General features: G+C 42.5%; 1 protein-coding gene across 3 annotated transcripts in view; it reads right to left on the bottom strand.

Annotated features, from left to right (window-relative positions):
* Positions 1 to 20,808, bottom strand: part of CD109 (CD109 molecule) — a 158,574-nt gene that overhangs the window by 109,444 nt on the left and 28,322 nt on the right. Inside the window, exons 2-3 of one of the 3 annotated variants that reach the window (XM_059035938.2) lie at positions 13,426 to 13,622; positions 11,943 to 12,115 (exon numbers count right to left, since the gene is read on the bottom strand). The exons of the other annotated variants lie outside the window; for them this stretch is intronic. Of the exons in view, the coding sequence (XP_058891921.1) occupies positions 11,943 to 12,115; positions 13,426 to 13,499 (247 nt within the window). The 5' untranslated portion in view covers positions 13,500 to 13,622. The remainder of the gene's footprint in view (positions 1 to 11,942; positions 12,116 to 13,425; positions 13,623 to 20,808) is intronic. 3 annotated transcript variants of the gene reach the window in all.

A 20,808-nucleotide genomic window follows, 5' to 3' on the forward strand; every position in this document is an offset into this window, starting at 1 on the left:
AAGACAGCTACGCAGATGGGAAGTGCAGGAAATCCCATTCACAGAACTTCTGTTTTTAATGCGACTCTTCATAGAGTCAGAGCTCTGAGGGGTTTTCTCATTAAAGAGAAATTGGAAGAGGGGGTAGACTGCATACCTGAGTCTCACTGCTCTGACATGTGACCGTGTCCACCACAGACCCAAGAAACACACAGCTGCCCCCAGAAGCTGGGGTGCAGAAGCAGAAAGGCTCCCACAAACCCCTAATTCTTGCTGGATTCAGGGAGTGACTCAAAGGATGTGCAGAGAGATCCAATTTAAAGTCTGCTCACTTGTCTCATGTGTCCTTATTAAAAGGTCGACCTGAAGTATTTGACATTTTTTGCAACTTATTGTCGTCCCTCTAAATTTACAAGGGCAGCTTGGAATTTCCTAGGCACTTAGTAAGTCTTATTTGAATGTCCTAACATTCTAGCAGTAATTTATGGCACCAAAATATAAAATCGGGGGCAGGGTGGTAGGAGTGCAGATGAGAAATAGTCATCTCTTTCTCTGTGGTTGCTAGGTTGAGGATGAAATAGGTTGTATTTGCAAATTGTTGTGAACATTTTTTTCTCCCTTTTGCCAGAGCTCCGGGCTCTACGCAGACAAGGGAAATAGTCACCACATCTTAAAATGCTGCACGGCATTCTTAATCGCTGACTAAAGATGCACTCTGTTCTGTGAAGTCCTTCTCAACGTTACTGCAGATAATCTCTGTAAAACTCAGATCATTTTTGTGTATAACCAGAAAAAGTAGATCTTAAAATTCCTGCAGTGCTTTCTCCTTCCCAATGCCACCAAAGCCACTCAAAAGAAACCTTGTTTTAAAGTTTCACACTTGGCACAGGCCTGAGAGCTGGCCATCATTTGATTTACAAATAGAGTCAAAGCTATTTTTAAATTGTGTAATAAGCATACACAAAAACTAACCTTTCCTTAACTTTTTAAACACACTCCATAATGCCATATGCTGCCTTTTCTGACATCTGTACTCACCAGACAGCTCTGCAGAAAATCCCTGAAGGGAAGGAGAGTGTGTAACTGGAAATTCAACGAGGTCCAGAAATACTCTCTATGGGGAAAAAAAAGGATTTTCCACCATATATGTGCCTGGCTTCGTATTTACTGGTTAATTACTTTTGGCAGCTCTCTGCTGTTCAGTAATGTACAATAATGAACTTCAGGAAATCGCTTTTGCAGCTAAAAGTTTTGACCTATTTACCAAGTTATTAAATATTCTTTCACCAATACCCTCATTATTCAGCATTTTCTTTGATCACAGATGGACAAAATGGGAAATGGGGTTTCCACCACAGATCCATGGAAGACAAAACCTTAAAATATGTTTCTGCTTTGTGGTTTAATGTCACTTTTAAGCCAAGGAACTCTTCAGTGAATTCAATCCATACAGAAAACACAAGTATTTCAAACAAAACAAAACAAAAAAATTTCCTTTGGTCCCTACGTACTCCTTTAATTTTTTTCTCTCCTGCTTCCCCTTGCTTACAAATATCTCAATAAATAACAGTTTCATAAACAACATTTTGTTCCATTTAGACCAACGACGAGTATAAAATAGGTCAAGTGAAAACCCACTAAAAGTAAAATAAATAAAATGATACAATATAAACTAAATGTTAGGTTCTATACAAATGACAAACCAATCAAGCCAGGCTCTGGGCTGCTAAATGTACATGGCATCTATTATGGCAGGGTCAGTAATCTGTAGCCGACAGGCCAAGTCTGGCCCATGCCTGTTTTTGTACAGTTCATGAACTAAAAATGGTTTTAAATAGCTGGGAAAAAATAAAAAGAATCATATTTTGTGACACATGGAAATTATACAAACTCCAAATTCAGGGGCCATAGATAAATTTCTGTCGGTGCACGAGTACGCTCCTTTGTTATGCACCATCTATGGCTGCTTTCACGCTACAATGGCCAAGTAGCTGCAACCAAGACCACAGGCCAGCAAAACGTACCACGTCGACCATCTGGCCCTTTATGGAAACAGTTTACCGACCCCTATGGTATGGTGCTCTTTTGGGGAAGACATCCTCCTTCCTCAAGGGATGAGGAGTAAGGTTGAAGGCCCACTCCAGCCAGAATCAAAGAGCCATCAATAGAGACACATGGCATTTTAAAAAAAAGAAAAAAAAAAAAAGCTGAAACCCATAGGCTTGTGCTCAGGAGGGAGGCATCAGGGCTATGTCTGATGCTGGGAGATGCACGGTATAACATAGCTGACATTCCCAAGTGTTTACTCTGTGCCAGGCACCATGGTAAACGTCCTAAAGCAGTCTACAAAAAGGAAAAAGAATAAAAATTTTTTAAAAAAAGGAAAAAGAAATGGGTGAAATTAATTTTAATAATATTTTATTTAATCCCATATATCTAAAATATTGCCATAAAATTTGTAATCAATATAAAAAAAATTATTGAGTTTTGCCACATTTTTTGGCAGTAAAAGTATTCAAAATCCAGTGTGTATTTTATACTCACAGCCCATCTTAATATGTACGAGCCACATTTCAAGTGCTCAGAAACCACATGTGGCTTAGTGGTTACCATACTGGACAGTGCAGCTCTAAAGCACTGTCTCGTTTAAACCTCACAACAGTGTTCTGAGGTAGGTACTATTATTGCTGCTTTTATGCAGATGAAGAAACTGAGACTAGATGAGATGAATGACCTGCCCAAAGCCACATAGGTAGTTCAGAGGTAGTGCCAAGGGCCCAGTTCCAATGTGGCTCCAGAGTCTCCCAAACTGTACAGGACAGACCTAGCTAATTCCTTCTAAAATATCAGTCCAAAAAAACCTCATACTCCGTCCTGTCACGCTTCTGTAGCTTACTGCACTCTCATGTTGGTATCTGGACACACCCACTCTTCCATATTTTCTCTTACCCATGTTGTTATTGCCTCAAGCACCTATGGAGCCCTCCAGGTGACCATCCGTCTTCAACGCAATAGGCTCATTTGCAGCCTTCATTCCACACTCCCTGTTCCCATGCATGGCAGACACAGCTAATCCAACCGCTCTCTATTTCAGTAAACCCAGACTTGACTTGAAACCATCAACACAGCACTCCAAGCAGCCTCTACAATCAACTTGAGTTGGCACACGAAAGGAAATCTGCTTTGCTTCCTTGAGAGAGGAGGATAAGGACAGGAACTCTGTGTGGTCACCAAACATTTACGCCACCAATATTGCGCCATATACAATTTGGGGCCTGATGAGTGTCTGGAATTCGCAAAATAGTAAATGCCCTGTCTGACCGATATTCCTGAGGAGATTTAACACGTATTTCAGAGAAATTTAAATTTATAATACTAAATCATTTCTGCCAGCTACATTTTCACAAATGTAAACTCCTAACATTGTCCTGCCAAAAGAAGCTACCAGGTGCTCTTATAACACCTTCCTCCCTCTTTATTTGCAAGCGCTTTACCCCTGTGGTTTTTAGATTTTAATTCATGAATCACTTCTTCAGAACTAAAGACCCACAGACCTGCCCACCACCTCCCTACTCCATGGCCTCCACCAAATCTTCTTTGATCAGTTTCACCCTCACTCTTGCCAAGGAAGAAAGTCAGGTCATGGGGTTTTCCTAAGGGAAGTGAACACGAGAAGGGACAGAGAACCACCACAATTTCCACTCCTCCAGTTCTGTCACTGTACCTTTGGTAGGAGGTCCTCTTAGCCCAGACCAAGATGTGATGAGTTACAACTCCACTTCTGAATCACACTTACAACCACAGTGATAATAAAATGCCTCTACCCCATCCCCTCAAGCTTCAAGTGAGGCATACGTCCACCATGAACAGCCCCTTTCTCTTCTCTGTTCTCCTGTGTGCCCTCCCCTGAGGCCAGTATGGGGGTCAGCCCTTGCATCCCAATAGCCCACAATCCAGCAGGGACCCAGGTTAGCGCAGCACCAGGGAATATCTCCAATTCTGTTTCTTTCCCCAGTGAGCCACTGCTTTTAGCCCCACTTCCTGCAAAGAGATGACAGATCTGCACAGTTTAGAGGAAACTATAGCAAGGTTTTCTAAAATCATATTTCAATTTTATTCATCTCAAGTTCAGACTTCAAAATATTTCGTTCTCTTCTGTTTCTGCTCACATCAAAGGAAAAAGTACTTTTTTAACGATAATTCATTCACCCGTGCTCTGGATCCTGATTCTCTTCTTACCCTGAATTATCCACCTCTCCCCTTTGCATCAACCCTTTTACCTCTCGACTGTGTTTGTTTGTTTGTTTTTTGCGGTACGCGGGCCTCTCACTGCTGCGGCCTCTCCCGCCGCCGCGGAACACACAGGCTCCGGACGCGCAGGCTCAGCGGCCACGGCTCACGGGCCCAGCCGCTCCGCGGCACGTGGGATCCTCCCGGACCGGGGCACGAACCCACGTCCCCTGCATCGGCAGGCGGGCTCTCAACAGCTGCGCCACCAGGGAAGCCCTCTACTGTGTTTTTTAAGAGACAATCCGCCTCTCTCCTTTCAACCGTGAAACTTCTACGGAGTGGTCTACTTTAAAGGTGATAGTTGATCAAAACCTGAAGCAGGGTTTCCCTGGTGGCGCAGCGGTTGAGAGCCCGCCTGCCGATGCAGGGGACGTGGGTTCGTGCCCCGGTCCGGGAGGATCCCACGTGCCGCGGAGCGGCTGGGCCCGTGAGCCGTGGCCGCTGAGCCTGCGCGTCCGGAGCCTGTGTGTTCCGCGGTGGCGGGAGAGGCCGCAGCAGTGAGAGGCCCGCGTACCGCAAAAGGGGAAAAAAAAAAAACACCTGAAGCAGCTGAGTCGTGAAGACATCTGGCAGAGTGCATTAGGGGTAGAGAGATGAGTAAACGCAAAGGCCCTGAGATGGGAGCATGCTTGGTGTGTTGCAGGACCTGCATGAAGTCCAGAGAGGCCGGGGAGCGAGGTGGAAGTCGTGTGAAACGAGATCACAGGGAGCTGGACTGCGTAGGGTTCACAGGCCGACGGAAGGCCACTGGCTGATGCTGAGAGATGGAGGGTGACAAAATCTGGCCTATGTTTCCTGGCCACTGGATTGCGAATAGACTATAAAGCCATAAGTGTAGGGAGAAAAAAAAAAAAAAAAAAAAAAAGATAACCTAGGAGGCTACTGCAGTAATTTTTTTAAAAAAAAGATTGGGCTACACTTTCTGATTATATTTCCTCACCACCTATTTATTACGGAAAACTTGGCCCCCAGCAATCAACTTAAAACCATTCAACTGAGGATCTCCAACGCCCCTTTTCCTGTCCTCCTCTTCTCTTCTCTGACCTTCTGGGACACTTCATAGTGTTAAGACCTAACTAACTTGTTGGTCTTCTTCCTTCCCTTAGCTTCTGAGACATCTCAGCATCTCCAATCCATCCCCCTGTTTTGGCTGCTCACGGGCCAGGAGCTTCACTGACTTCTTTCCCTCCTCCCAAGCTCCTGTCATCAGGCTCGTTCTTTCCATACGCGCTGCCTCCTGTACATCCCATGCCTTCCCACCAAGACTTCGAATACTGTCTGCCTCTATGAAAACAGTGCCTTCAACTCTATCCCTAGTTACAATTTCAAACTTATCTGCTGTGTATCTCCACCTGGGTGTCTCCCCACACTTACATCTAAAGTAGAATGTAACATCTTTTCAGAACACACACAGACGCACACACACACAGACACACACACACACACACACACACACACAGACACACACGAAGCTCTGTCTCCTCACGCCTGCCACTCCCAGCCCTGGGCTCTTTCCTCGGGCACACCCCTCCCTTCTCTCGTGTGTGAAGTTAACTGTTCCCACAAAATGCCAAATACATCAGCAGAGGTGGAACACCCATGAATTGACATCTGTACAGCTCTGGGTGTGAAAGGTAACAGCACCAGGCACAGGCTCACACAAAAGAAGCACTATTTACCAACCACACTGAATTTTCGACACAAACAAGAAATAAAAACTCTCCAGCCTCTGCACTTTTAATATTATACTTATCCTTCTGCAACCTCTGAACCTTCTCTAATGCCTTCCTTCCTCTTCTGTCCCACCCGCCATTCATTCATGTGTCACATACCACAAATAATCAATAAATAGTAAATTAATGGGGGGAAACGTCATTCGGGAAACAAGGAGTTCCAGCACTGTAAATCCTTCTTAACAACATAATGGATCAAACAGCAACCCCGCCCAGATTCTCACAGGATCTGATTTCTGCTCCCACCACAAGCCCTCAGTGACTCCCTCCCCGTTAGAAGAACTGCAGCACATGTTTAGCTTGGAGTTTAAAGAACTCAACTTCACTCCATCACCGATTGATAATCAAACCCCAAGACCTGGTTCTCCGCTGCTTTAAATTAACACCAATGTTTAGGGCTAGGGGCCACTTGAAAGGCAAATACAGAAATCTGGGCGGGACCTTCAGCTGCCTTGAATCATCACAGACTTGCAAAGGCTTGCCTCTCACCCTCAGGCTTTCCAGTACTTGGTCGGAACAATCCATGAGAATCCTTCTAACTGAAGGGCAGCTGTTCTCACTTTAACGCAGCTGAGAATCACTTGGGATGACGGCTTAAAGTTTAGATTCCCAGACCTTACCCACGACTTGAGAGGGTGACCATGAATCTGCATTTTGAATAAGTATGACTCACATTTTGAGAAACACAGCAACAGAATTTAGTTTTAGAAAAGATCTGAGGTGCCCAGCCCCACTCCCACCCCTTGCAGAACCATTAGTCCATAAAGAGCAACTCCACCTTGAACTGAAATAAGAAACTGGCACAAAAATGCAGGTAAGCATTTCTAAACTCCTTAGTTAGCCTTATTTTCTTCCGTATCAGATAAAGCAACATTCGCAAATATATCCTAAGTCTCACACAGAGTTCCCGATATGTTCGGAGAGTTTCCTAGAGTGTAATGGAAGTAGCACTCGTCTGCAAATGTGGGTGCCTGTGATCTGTTCCCAGCTCTGCCACCAACAGGCGTTTCACCCTGGGCAAGTCACCAGACACCACCCCTCCGTCTCCTCAGCCATAAACTAGGTGATTGATTTGGCTTATCTCTGAGACCCTTGTCCAACTCCAAAATTCTACGAAGCCCAAACTAAATTAGGAGGAGAGCTGGCATTGCAACTTGCAGTTCTTAGGTCCAGATTAGATTTCATGAGATCCAGCTCTGAACTACCACAAGCAAATGAGAAAATGATTTTCAAGGAAGACTGATACCACGCTGCCTCAATATCCCAAAGTAAAGCACACAAAAAATATTTCATGCTCTTCCAGGCAGTGGAAAACCTTCAACTTCAGAACCATCAGTACCAACAGAACCAACTTCACATTCAGGCTATACCATTTAATGTATTATCCCAGGAAAACGATTCTCTCTTAGCCTCAGTTTTCTCATCTCTAAAATGAAGATAATAGTGCCTTCTGCCAAGGGTTATTGAAGTTAAAAATTGTGCATGAAGTCCCTGGCACTATAAGGAAATTCAATATTTAATATGTTACATTCCTTCCCATTCCCTCCTAGTGAGGTGCCTTTTATAATAATAATAATAATAATTCTCATGTCACTGCAAGTTCAAAATGAGCTCTACTGGCACAGCTGTCTGTGCAAACCTTCCCTGGGAGACCTGCACACATAGCATACTAATTCATCTACACTCATAAAAACCAGGGTCACTGATTTTGATCTACAAGCCATGAAATGTATGCCCAGGAGCTTTGTTTCTACCAGAAAGCCATCCACACTGAATTGGATGAGTTTTTTAAGTTCTTCAGCTAATATTTCAAATTATAAAATATTGACTTCCCATCCTTACTGAATCAAGAGAGAAAATAAAGTACCCCATAGTCAATGGGAGAAGAGATAAAAAGACAATAAAAGAAGAATGTTTCATTCTTAAAGAATAGAAGGTAAACACCCCATTAGCTCTCCAAGATTTTAGGGCAAGAAGAAAAGGCAAGTTATTAAAGGATACGGACATACACATAGAGTTCACCTCACCCAAACCCTTCAGTGGGAAGATGGAAGCAGGCTCGGTGCCATAAATAAATAAGCAGAGCCTCCAGGCCAGTAGATGCCCTGCCTTGCACCCAAGTTTGCAGCTGAGATTTTCTGTTTAGGTTTGTTCTTTTTATTTTTCTTTTTTGCCCAGGGTGGGGGGAGAAATTTTACTTTTTTTATATTATATTGAAATGCAAATCAAAACTACAATGAGGTATCACCTCACACCAGTCAGAATGGCCATCTTCAAAAAAATATATTGAAGTATTGCTGATTAACAGTGTTGTGTTAGTTTCAGGTGCACAGCAAAGTGATTCAGTTATACATATACAGGTATCTATCCTTTTTCAAATTCTTTTCCCACTTAAGTTATTACAGAATGTTGAGCAGAGTTCCCTGTGCTATCAAAAAGTCTACAAGCAATAAATGCTGGAGAGGGTGTGGAGAAAAGGGAACCTTCCTACACTGCTGGTGGGAATGCAAATTGGTGCAGCTACTAGGGAGAAGAGTATGGAGGTTCCTTAGGTTTTTATCTTATATCAGGTATATGTGAAACCAGTGACAATGAATTCATTAGTGGAGGAAAGGGGTGTATTCCTTATTATTTGAAGTAAATTTCATTCAGGAAAAACAAGGAAGGTTTACAAATGAACATTTCAAATTGTAAAAAGGGATCGGGAAATAAAGCAGAAATTATGGTCTCCAGGATATCAGAAATAATTCAATTCCTTCACATGCTTTAAAAGATGAGAAGCTAGTTCTCATTTATGACCTGTGAATTCAAATGTTCTTCACTTTTTTTCTTGATTTGGCATGGAACTCCAGGGCAACATCACAGTAAAGGCAGAGGTAAAAACCAGGAAGGTAAGAAATAAAGGGGTCAGACTCACTCTCCAACCAACAGACAGTATGACTTGATTTCAAACGCCAATAGATGCTCTATCTTCTCTCCTCTGGTAATTACTACCTGCTGAATGTTATCAATTATATTTACTTAACCCTTTCATACAACAAAATATAAGATTAGGAACCTAGTTCTATTCACCATAGAGGATGATGATAGTGGTATTCGTAACAATGACAAGTACACTTCAATATCTGAATCTCACCACTAAAAACACATTAATATTAATATACCCTTGGAGAACTCCTCAAACTTTATTAGAAACACTTTTTCTCAAGGGCTCTTGTCCACCCCAAAATAAATAAATAAAAATAATTGATCCCCAACAAATATAACATTAATATATTTAAAAATAAATAAACTAACTGTAATGCAATCCATGCTACTGGCCTCAAGGACGGAAATGTAAACAAACTTTTTCCCACATCTGCCAAACAAATAAATGAACTTTCCCTTGAGGACAAGCCATACTCTTCTGCCTTTCTTAAGGTATATGCTGCAATTCTAATGCTTTAGCTATTACTATTTCTGACACAAATTAAGCTAGAAATGCATTCTGGTTATGGTGAAACACTGCCCTGCCCCAGGAATTTCTAAGAACCGCAGGACTGCTAGAAACGGCCACTCGGAAACAATCCCCCTCCTCACCCAGCTCTGCTAGCAGGCAGAGCTTTATTAAAACCAATCTTTGCTTGGCAGGACCTCTTGGAGTCCATCATAAGAAAATGATGAAATAATCAGACCTAAAATGTATTTATGTGCTTGTGTTTATGTGGCAAGGAAAAAATGAACCCCAGGAAGATCCAGACCCCACTAATTTAGAAAGTCCTCCTTTATCTACATATTGTTACACCTGGAGAAATCAGATAAAGCAAAGGATGTAAAGACAGGGAGGGAGAAATGTCTTGGTCCTTAAGTCCTAACTTTACAGGAAGCATCTGCTCTGAGAACAGTGACTCACAGCCCCTGATAACAAGTTAACATTCTCCTTTGAAAGAGGGAGAATGGTTGCAATGGTATTTTCAATGAAACTGTATGTCAACTGCGCCCAAAACGGCCCCTGAAGGTAGCGCGTTTTCTCTTTCTTTTTCAAAGATCCATTAAGCTCCCAGGATAGTGTCGTCCGACCCACTTTAGCCTTACCCAAAAGCATGACAAACTTTCCTCCCTAAGGAAAAATCTAAGAATAAAGTTTAAAACCAAGCCACAGTAACAAGCACCTCAGTGTTCGTACTAATTGCAGAAAAAAAACAAACAAGACTGACGAAGGAGACTGCAGAAAAGACAACGTAGGAGAAATTCTAGAATAAGCACACGCAAATGTCCGAGCAAAGTCCCAATATTTATCAAGATCATCCTTGCTATTCCGGACCTTTGCATTGTAGTAGAACTGTCACACTAGTAGAGCCAAAAATGATAATTCTTAATGAATAAATAATGAATGTGGAACTGCCTTAAGTGTTGTCTGCTGTGACTTAGTATTTCAATATTTTCTTTAGCCATTATCACAAGACCAAGATTCATTCATTTTCAGAATAAATAGCTCAATAATAAAAGTAAGAGATCTGCCCCCATGTAAAAAGGAAATGATGCTTCCTGCATCTTCTTCTTCAATAGTATTCCTATTTACAATATTAACAGCTACTGTTTACTGAGTGCCTAATAGGTACTAGATACTGATTTTAACTTTATAACTGCCCTGGGAAGTACATTATCCCCGTTTTATAGATGAGGAAATTGAGGCTCAGAGCATTTAAGTAACCTGCCCAAGATCACACAGCTAGTGCTAAGACTCAGTCTCAGATCTTCAGCGCTAACTGCATTGCTTCTCCAGGGAAACAAGGCCTGCCGCTTTCCTGACACTACTCCTATGAAAGACAAAGTGGCCTGGCCCCTGCACACATCACCACTTCCTGACTCCAAACTTACCCACCCAGTCAGTCAACTTCCCAATGGGGAAAGAACCTCGGATGTAGATAAACTTTGATTTTATCTCATTTCATGATGGTGTTAATTTCTCTATGCTGGTAAAGGATAAACATTTATATAATGAGCTACTGTGGAATCTCATCCACCCTTCATTTTGTGCCCTTAAATGATTCTTTTAAAAGATAACTCAACATTATAGGAAGTTATAGTTGGGTGGTAGGATTACAGGTAGGATTTTGGTTTATTCCCTTGATCTCCAGTATTTGCCGGGTTGCTAGCACTGAGTATATATTACTCATTCAATTAGAAAAAATTAAATGTTCATTTTAATGTGAAAGAAAGTTTACCTATTTAACTATTTACCCCCCAAATTATTCTGCCCTTAGTATTGAAAAAGAAGACATTCACTGACCCAGTTTCATCCTGGGCCTGGTTAGAACCCAAATTTAAAACAAGATATCTGGGTTCTTTTACAAATGGCTCCAACTTCTTTTACATTATTTTTCTTTTTTTTCCTGTTACTTAAAAAACTAAAAAATATTCCATAAAACTAGATTTTAACTTCAGTTCTTCTTTTCCTACCCACAGGCCTACTTAGTAAAATCCTCTGCATCCAATAAATATGGTCATGCCTGGTTTGCATAAACCATACATAAATATGGTTTTGTGTCAGACTGTTAACTACACCCATCTCCGCTTCTGGGCACACACTGTCCTACATGCCCAGCCTCCTGTGCAGCTAAACGTGGCCATCAGAGGAGGGAGGAATGATAGGAGCCACGTCCAGGCCTGGCCCATAAAGACCTCCCACAGGAGACACTCCACGCTCTTCCCCTGCAGATTGGAAGCCACATACTGACGAGGACAGAGCCACAAAGGGGAAGGAACCTGGGCCTCACAATCTCCACCTGGAAGAGCATACCAGGAACATCGTTTTGGACTCCATATGAGTAAGAAATAGAAGTGTATTGTGTAAGCCACTGAAAATGGGGGGCTTCTCCACTACGTTACATAGCACGTGGCTTTATTAACATACTCCAATTATTACTGCAGATGAGTAAGACTCTGCTGTTATCTTACCTTTTTCAAAGACTCCTTCTGCTTCCAGGACAGGGACAGCAAGGTTCGCTGCTATCTTGACCAGCTCCGCCTTCACAGTGACCTGGGAGGGGCTGTGTTCCAGAAGCTCCACCCCAATGGTCACATTTCCTCCTGGCCTGATGACCCCAGGGGCTGTCACCAGAAACCTGGGCCTAAAGAGTTCCCAACAGCAAGGGAAAAACAAAGCCTCTTACCCTCACATCTCCATTCTTTTGAGATCCTCAAATTTCATAGAGAGTGAGATAGACTCCCTATACTGTGACAGTTGCAACTGTTCCAATTAATATTGCCTCACTGCTCCATTTAGCAACAGCATTGAAATGCTATTGAAACAACAATAATCCCCATAAATCAATTTTGTATCCAGTTTTGAGATATAATTGATATATTGAGATATAATTGATTTGACTTTCATGCATCATGAGATGATTATCACAATAAGTTTAGTGAACATTCATCATCTCATATAGATACAAAATTAAAGAAATAGAAAAAATACATATTTTTCCTTGTGGTCAGAACGCTAAGGATTTACTCTCTTCATAACTTTCATATATAACACACAGCAGTGTTAATTATATTTATGTTTTATTGATACATTCCCATAAATCAATTTTAATGCGGTAATCCATGCACTGTTAGAGGACCGGCCTGTGTTATTATTTCCATTTTATAAACCACAAATAGCACAGGATGGCTTACACTGGGACACGCAGAAGTTATTGGCAAAGTATCAGTACAAGCCTCTAAACTTCTCCTTTACAGAAGACATCATCCCAGCGTAATTTTTTTTTCTTGGCTTAAAGACACACACACACACACACACACACACAACACACACACACACACGGATTTTGCTTGTTTCTTATTGAAACCTTTATGTTTGGGCATCTACCCAAGAAAACATCATCTAATCAACACCACTGATTAAAATATACCATCTGAAATTAAACTATCAGTGGTGACATTTCCAGGTAGAGCAGAGCATAAAAATCGCTAAAACAGCACTTTCCTTGCCCAAACTAGGGATTAGGGCTCAAGGGCAAAAACCTTTGAGGGCAAGCGGGGGAGTGCTTTCCACTCTTAGATGTGTCACCCGTTATCTTCCCACGAAGTCTGCACCCAAACCCATACTTCAGCTACCTCGGTCACACCTTGTCATTGCCAAAGCTGAGGCACCTCTTTTAGAAAAAAAATATCTATATGTCTTTAAAAGAAGAAGGCACATTATTTGGGAGCAAAAAGTTGAGAAGAACGCAGAGGCAGCGTGGACTAAAAATAAAATGCTGTCTTTAGAAAGCAGTTACGGCCAGAGACGCTTAAACAACCTCGCGGGTGGAGAAAGCAACTGTCCCGCGAAGAACCGAGGGGAAGCGATGCATGATCAAATCTCCAGGCCGGGGTCCGGCTGGGATCGCCGCCCCGCGCCCGCCGCCCCGCGCCCGCCGCCCCGCGCTCCTACCCGGGGGCGACGGCCAGCGCCGCGCTCCACACGCAGAAGAGACGGGCGGCGGTCCCGAGCCGCGGGCCCCGCATCTCGGCGGCGTCTGCCCGGCGACCGCGGGCTCCGGAGGAAATTCGCGGGCAGCGCGGGGTGTGGCCTTCCACCTCCTCCCGGATCTCCCCGACTCCAGGCTTAGCAGTTTGCACTGGGCGCGCCTGTGAGCGGAGCGAGAGGTCTACATTGAGCCGGGACGCGGCGGCTCCACCCCTCCCGCCGCATCGCAATGGCGCTGCTCGGCGCTCCGGGCAGCGCCGCAAACCCGGGGCGGCAGCCCTGCTACCCTGGCCCCCCCGGCTCCTCGGGCTGTTTATGCTAGCGCTCCACCGCCCGGGGTGCATGAACAGGCCCATCCTTGTACGGGGACATTCATAGCAACCTTGTGAGGTGGAAAAAAATCAGTCATTGTCCTCCAGTCTATGAGTCAGAATTTTAGAGAAACGGCAAACGCGCGCGCACACACACACACACACACACACACACACACACACACGCCAAACAGGGGTGTATTTTCTAGTAGTTGTTCAATATATACGAATAGGCACAAGAGAAAAACTTCTTTCCCTTGAAACAAAAACTCACGTATATCGTTTGCCTCTCCAGGAAAATGTGGTTTCTCCGTTTAAAAAAAGAAGAGGAAGAAAATTCTGGCACATGCGAAAGTTAGGTGTTGCCTCCTTAGAACTCTGAGAAACAGCTATGGGGGGAGATGCTTTATACTGTGGGCAATCGCTAAACACTTCTGTTACAGAAGGTATTCATTAGCACTGTGAAGCCTGGAGCAATTTGTGTAAACAGGTTAGAATTAGGGTGGCTCTCCTATCCTTAGGAAGACCAGTGGCCCAGGGTACCCAGCAGTTGCTGAGCTCCAGCTCCTGCGTCCTGGCTTGTCTGTAGCTCCTTCCCGGCTGCCTGGTGCTGTCACCATGTTTAGATGACTCAGGTTTCACCATGGCTACACCATAAAAGCAGGGAACTGCCAGAAACTGTTGGAAAACAGGCACATTCAGTCCCTAACAACTTGAAGTTTCTAATTCATGGAGAAAAGTTTTGGATGGTCACATTTCAATACCGGGCAAAATGCAAAAAGAAAAGAGGTCAGCCAAGGGTGTCTCCTCACAAAGCTATGTGCTAAATAAGGGGGAAAGTAGCACCTAGACCAACTGTGGTTTTGGAGTCCAGGAACTTGTTTTCCTCCCTTTCCTGTTCCACCCTTTTTCACCCTGCTGAACAGCTAGCAGAGGTCCCTATGTCCTCCTGTCTCCTCCGCACTCCTATCTTTAGTGGCCGACTTCCTGTGCAGGCAGGGCTTGGGTAAAGTGAAAAGGGTCCAAGTGGGTCCTTGGGTACATATCCTGTCCCTGACACAGCTGTTACTGCCTGTCTGGTCTCCTCACCTCTGTTGTTCAGGGTCAAGTGTGGGCTCTGTCAAAGTCTAAATCAGTGCTTCTCCAGCTCTAATGTGTATGAGAATCACAGTGAAATGCAGATGCTGATTCAGCAGGTCCAGGATAGGGACTGAAATTCTGCCTCATTTCAACATACTGTGGGCCTCAGGGGGTCTACAGGTAAACTCTCTCTTTGATGAGAAAAGGAAGTTGGAAACCTGGAGAAAATTCTTTCCAAGCTTCACTTCATAAGATGGATCAATAAATTCAGGTTTATTCTAGAGGCAGGACAATATAAAAAGCACTCCAAAAGACTAGTTGATAATGTTGCATTCCAAGAAGTCTTCTAGAAAGGTTTAGAACCACCTAGTTGGTTTTGTTTGTTTGTTTGTTTTTTTCGGTACGCGGGCCTCTCACTGTTGTGGCCTCTCCCATTGCAGAGCAGGCTCCGGACGCGCAGGCTCAGCGGCCATGGCTCACGGGCCTAGCCTCTCCACCGCATGTGGGATCTTCCCGGATCAGGGCACGAACCCGTGTCCCCTGCGTCGGCAGGCGGATTCTCAACCACTGCGCCACCACGGAAGCCCTACCTAGTTGTTTTTTGAAATGAAATCTGTGCAGATTTGAAATTGATGCAACCTCCCTGTTTATGCCTTCCTTCTCACAATACACAAGAAAAACTTAACCATGCAGAAATTTGGCCATGTGGATTTGCACAGAGATAAGGCACAGAGTAGCTAGCTACTCAGTAAAACTGCTTAAAAGGATTAATAAAAAATGTTCTTCCTAGATTTATTTTTAAGTAAGAAAAACTTAAAGTTGTCTGACAGTAACAATAAGAGATGGGGTTAAATAAATTATGTTATGCCTATGCAACAGAATACTGTGAAGCAATTTAAAATTATGTTATTTAATTGGAGACTTTATTATTTTGTTTGTTTTGGAGACTATTTAATTATCTAAAGATAAATAATCCTGATATGCTGTTGGGGGGAGTCTTTTATAAAACAGAATTTAAATGATTCCATTTTTATAAAAATAAATTGTGTTTATGTATACATATACATTATAGATATATGCATTGAAGGAAAACTTGAAGGCTATTCAGCAAAATGTTATCAGTATCCAGGTAATTACCTGGATTTGCCAAGTTTTCTACAATGAACATATATATAATAATTTTTCTTTTAAAAAGAAAGCAATAAAAATGATATTGTTTTAGCAACTAGTCTTTAAGGGAGCATCTTAGAAACTCTTTGGAATAAAATTCATGAGTTTTGATACAAAAAAAAATTATATATGTTCCCCCTATGAAAACTGAATGGCCTTTGGCATAAGAACCCTACACTGTTCCCATGTCCCTTCTGGACATGTCTTAGGGTGTGGTTCATTGAGAAAAGCAGAACCTGTAGGAGACAGATCCTATGCGATCGTGGGAGCAGCCATTGACTCTGCACGTAGTGTTGAGTCTAAGTCACTCTAAGACAGCCAGGGCAGAAAAGCTACATGTGGACCAGAACAAGGAAGCATGAGGGCAAGCTGCAACCCATGTCTCTATTAACACCTCCAACTCGGACGCCATGGGCAACCTGCAGGAGAAGCCGGCTGCATATGCACTTAGCCCAGAATTCAGAAAAGCTCAAGGAGAAGATCCCCTGAGAACTGGAGGAGCTACGGGACCCACTGCCGCCCTACACCCACAAGTCAACTAGCACAGCAGCAGCAATCTGGGCTAGTGGCCAACACCTAGAGCCCTGTACTGACCTTCAGAGAGTGAAAAATATGACTTCGGCTTCACTGCTGGCTTCCAAATTCATATAAAGTATCTCTTGTGGCCAACACCAACCCATAACCATATAGGGAGAGGAATTCTAGGAAATTTAACTTCATCTTAGATAAGTCAGCACAGTACAAAGCTACCAAAGTCCATGCCTCATCAACTATGCCTCTGTATATACCCCTTTTAACCATACTTAACTTCAACAAAAAACAGAAAAATCATGCTTTCCCCAACATGAAGCAATTATCCCTCACCTAACAGAAAACAAACTTGCCCTCTCTGCAAAAGAGTATACAAAATCCCTCAAGTATCTGAATGTTATTCGTGCCTCATTTTCACCCTCTATTCTCAGATCAGTGAGGCTGGTTTTGGGAGAGGCATTGAGAGAAACATTACTTACTGATTTAGAGAATGGTCCATATCAAGTCTGTTGTTTGATTTTTTTTACACATTCAAACTGTATAAAAGTTCAGAAATAGTATGTATGGAATGAACGTCTACTTAAATTTATCATCTATTTGAGACCTATTTAGACAGAGTCCTGCACAGAACACCAGAATCTTTCTTACCCAGAGCAGAGGAGGAAACCCCTGTCTACTGGAAGACAAGGAATTATACTGAAATTAACTAGGAATAATAATAACAAGGCTTGTCCTTAACTTTCTATATGAGTGTCCAAAATTTAAAATTAGAATTCTCTGTCCAACCAAATTATCAAACAAGAATGAAGATAGAATTAAAATGTTTTCAGAAATGGAATGGCTCAGAAACTTTGCCTTCAACAAACTCTTTTTAGGAAGTCACTTTTGAAGGACATATTTAGCAAACAAATGAAATAATCCAAGAAAAAGGAAGATATGAGATTCAGGAAGAAGTATATATAACCCCAGAGAGCAATGAAGACAGAAGTTCCAACAGGAAGAATCAGGATTAAGGCCTCAAGGGGAAAAAAGGAACTTAGTAGAAAAGATAAATGTGATGGAAAACTGGGGGAGAAAATTGAGACTATAGTAATATAAAATTGTGTAATGAAGGGAAGGAAATTTAGAAACTCTAGAGAAAAGAAAAAAATACATAAAAAAGGGAGTTCCTTGGTGGCGCAGTGGTTAAGAATCCGCCTGCCAATGCATGGGACATTGATTCGAGCCCTGGTCCGGGAAGATCCCACATGCTGCAGAGCAACAGAGCCCGTGCGTCACAACTACTGAGCCTGCGCTCTAGAGCCCGTGAACCACAGCTACTGAAGCCCGCGTGCCACAGCTACTGAAGCCCGCACGCCTAGAGCCCGTGCTCTGCAACAGGAGAAGCCACCGCAATGAGAAGCCCACGCACCGCAACGAAGAGTAGCCCCCGCTCGCCGCAACTAGAAAAAGCCTGCGGGCAGCAACGAGACCCAACGCAGCCAACAGTAAATAAATGAACAAATGTTTTTTTTAAAATAGATAAAAATGGAATTGTAACCATAATTCATTAGTTGGCTCTGTAGTGAACAATAATTACATAATGTTGACGTAAGCATGGTTTACTTATTTATAACTTATAGAATCAATCTCGTTAAAGGGACAGTATTAAACTCTATCCTGTCTTTCCTACATGAACTGTATCGCTGGTAAGCAAAGAGTAGATACGGGGAAATTTCTCTTTTTAGAAGTTTTCCAGCTGGTAAAATGTAAAATAAATGTTAGAATCAGAATAGCACCGTATGACAACCCTTGGTGAATTAATAGATCTAGACCAGTGCTGTCCAATAGAACTTTCTGTAAGGATGGAAATGTTCCATATCCGCCCTAATACAGTAGCCATGAGCAACATGAGGCTGTTGAGTACTGGACATGTGGTCAGTACATCCAAGACAGTGAATTTTTTATTTTATTTCATTTGAATTAAATTGAAATAGCAACATGTGACTACCATCTTGGATCGTGCAGACCGCAACAATGATCATAAAGGACCGCTAGGAAACATACAAATACTCTAAGTCTCCTTAGAGAAGAACCCAGAACCACCTGAATGGTCTTGTCAAAAGACTGAACCTGAATCTGATTCAAATTTGCAAGGAAATACAGTATAGGGAGCATATTAAATACCACAGGGATGTATTAGCAAAATCTAGACTGTGGAATACTTTATCAAACAATCAAATTTCTTCAACAACTAAATTGCAAGGAAAATAAAGAGAATTGAAAGAAACTACAGGTATTTTTTCTTTAAATTGGGGTATAATTGCTTTACAATGTTGTGTTAGTTTCTGCTATACAACGAAGTGAATCAGCTATAGGTACACATATATCCCCTCCCTCTTGGACCTCCCTCCCACCCCACCCCCCACCCCACCCCCCACCCCACCCATCTAGGTCGTCACAGAGGACCAAGCTGAGCTCCCTGCGCTATACAGCTGGTCCCCACTGGATATCAGTTTTAAACATGGGAGTGTATATGTGTCAATCCTGATCTCCCAATTCACCCCCTGTATCTACACATCCATTTTCTACATCTCCATCTCTATTCCTGCCTTGCAAATAGGTTCATCTCCACCATTTTTCTAGATTCCACATATATGCGTTAATATATGATATTTGTTTTCTTCTTTCTGACCTACTTCACTGTGTATGAGACACTCTGGGTCCACCCACATCTCTACAAATGACCCAATTTCTTTCCTTTTTATGGTTGAGTAATATTCCATTGTATATATGTGCCACATCTTCTTTATCCATTCATCTGTTGGTGGACATTGAGGTCATTTCCATAACCTGGCTATTGTAAATAGTGCTGCAATGAACATTGTAGTACATGTGTCTTTTTGAATTATGGTTTTCTCTAGGTATATGCCCACTAGCGGGATTGCTGGGTCATATGGTTGTTCTATTTTTAGTTTTTTAAGGAGACTCCATACTCTTCTCCACAGTAGCTGTATCAATTTACATTCCCAAAAACAATGCAAGAGGGTTCCCTTAGCCCCACACCCTCTCCAGCTTTATTGTTTCTAGATTTTGTGATAATGGCCATTCTGACTAGTGTGAGTTGATACCTCATTGTAGTTTTGATTTGAATTTCTCTAATAGTTAGTGATGTTGAGCATCTTTTCATGTGCCTCTTGACCATATGTATGTCTTCTTTGGAAAAATGTTTATTTAGGTCTTCTGCCCATTTTTGGATTGGGTTGTTTGTTTTTTTGATATTGGGCTACCTGAGCTGCTTGTATATTTTAGAGATTAATCCTTTGTCAGTTGCTTTGCTTTGTCAGTTTGCAAATATTTTCTCCCATTCTGCGGGTTGTCTTTTCATCTTGTTTATGGTTTCCTTTGTTGTGCAAAAGCTTCTAAGTTTCATTAGGTCCCATTTGTTTATTTTTGTTTTTATTTCCATTACTCTACGAGGTGGGTCAGAAAGGATCTTGGGGCTTCCCTGTTGGCGCAGTGGTTGAGAGTCCACCTGCCGATGCAGGGGACGCAGGTTCGTGCCCCGGTCTGGGAAGATCCCACATGCCGCGGAGCGGCTGGGCCCGTGAGCCATGGCCGCTGGGCCTGTGCGTCTGGAGACTGTGTTCCGCAATGGGAGAGAGGCCACAGCAGTGAGAGGCCCGCAAAAAAAAAAAAAAAAAAAAAGGATCTTGCTGCAATTTATGTCATAGTGTGTTCTGCCTGTGTTTTCCTCTAAGAGTTTTATACTAGTAGTCTGGCCTTACATTTAGGTCTTTAATCCATTTTGAGTTTATTTTTTGTGTATGGTATGAGGGAGTGTTCTAATTTCATTCTTTTACATGTAGCTATATAGTTTTCCCAGCACCACTTATTGAAGAGACAGTCTTTTCTCCATTTTATATTCTTGCCTCCTTTTTCATAGATTAGATGACCATAGATGTGTGGGTTTATCTCTGAGCTTTCTATCCTGTTCCATTGATCTATATTTCTGTTTTAGTGCCAGTACCATACTATCTTGATTACTGTAGCTTTGTAGTACAGTATGACGTCTGGGAGCCAGATTCCTCCAGCTCCATTTTTTCTTTCTCAAGATTGCTTTGGCTATTCGGGGTATTTTGTGTTTCCATACAAATTATAAAATTTTTGTTCTAATTCTGTGAAAAATGCCATTGGTAATTTGAATCTGTAGATTGCTTTGGGTAGTATAGTCATTTTCACAATATTTATTCTTCCAATCCAACAACACAATATA

The sequence above is a fragment of the Kogia breviceps genome, chromosome 13 (genome assembly GCF_026419965.1).
Source record: "Kogia breviceps isolate mKogBre1 chromosome 13, mKogBre1 haplotype 1, whole genome shotgun sequence".
Taxonomy (NCBI): domain Eukaryota; kingdom Metazoa; phylum Chordata; class Mammalia; order Artiodactyla; family Physeteridae; genus Kogia; species Kogia breviceps.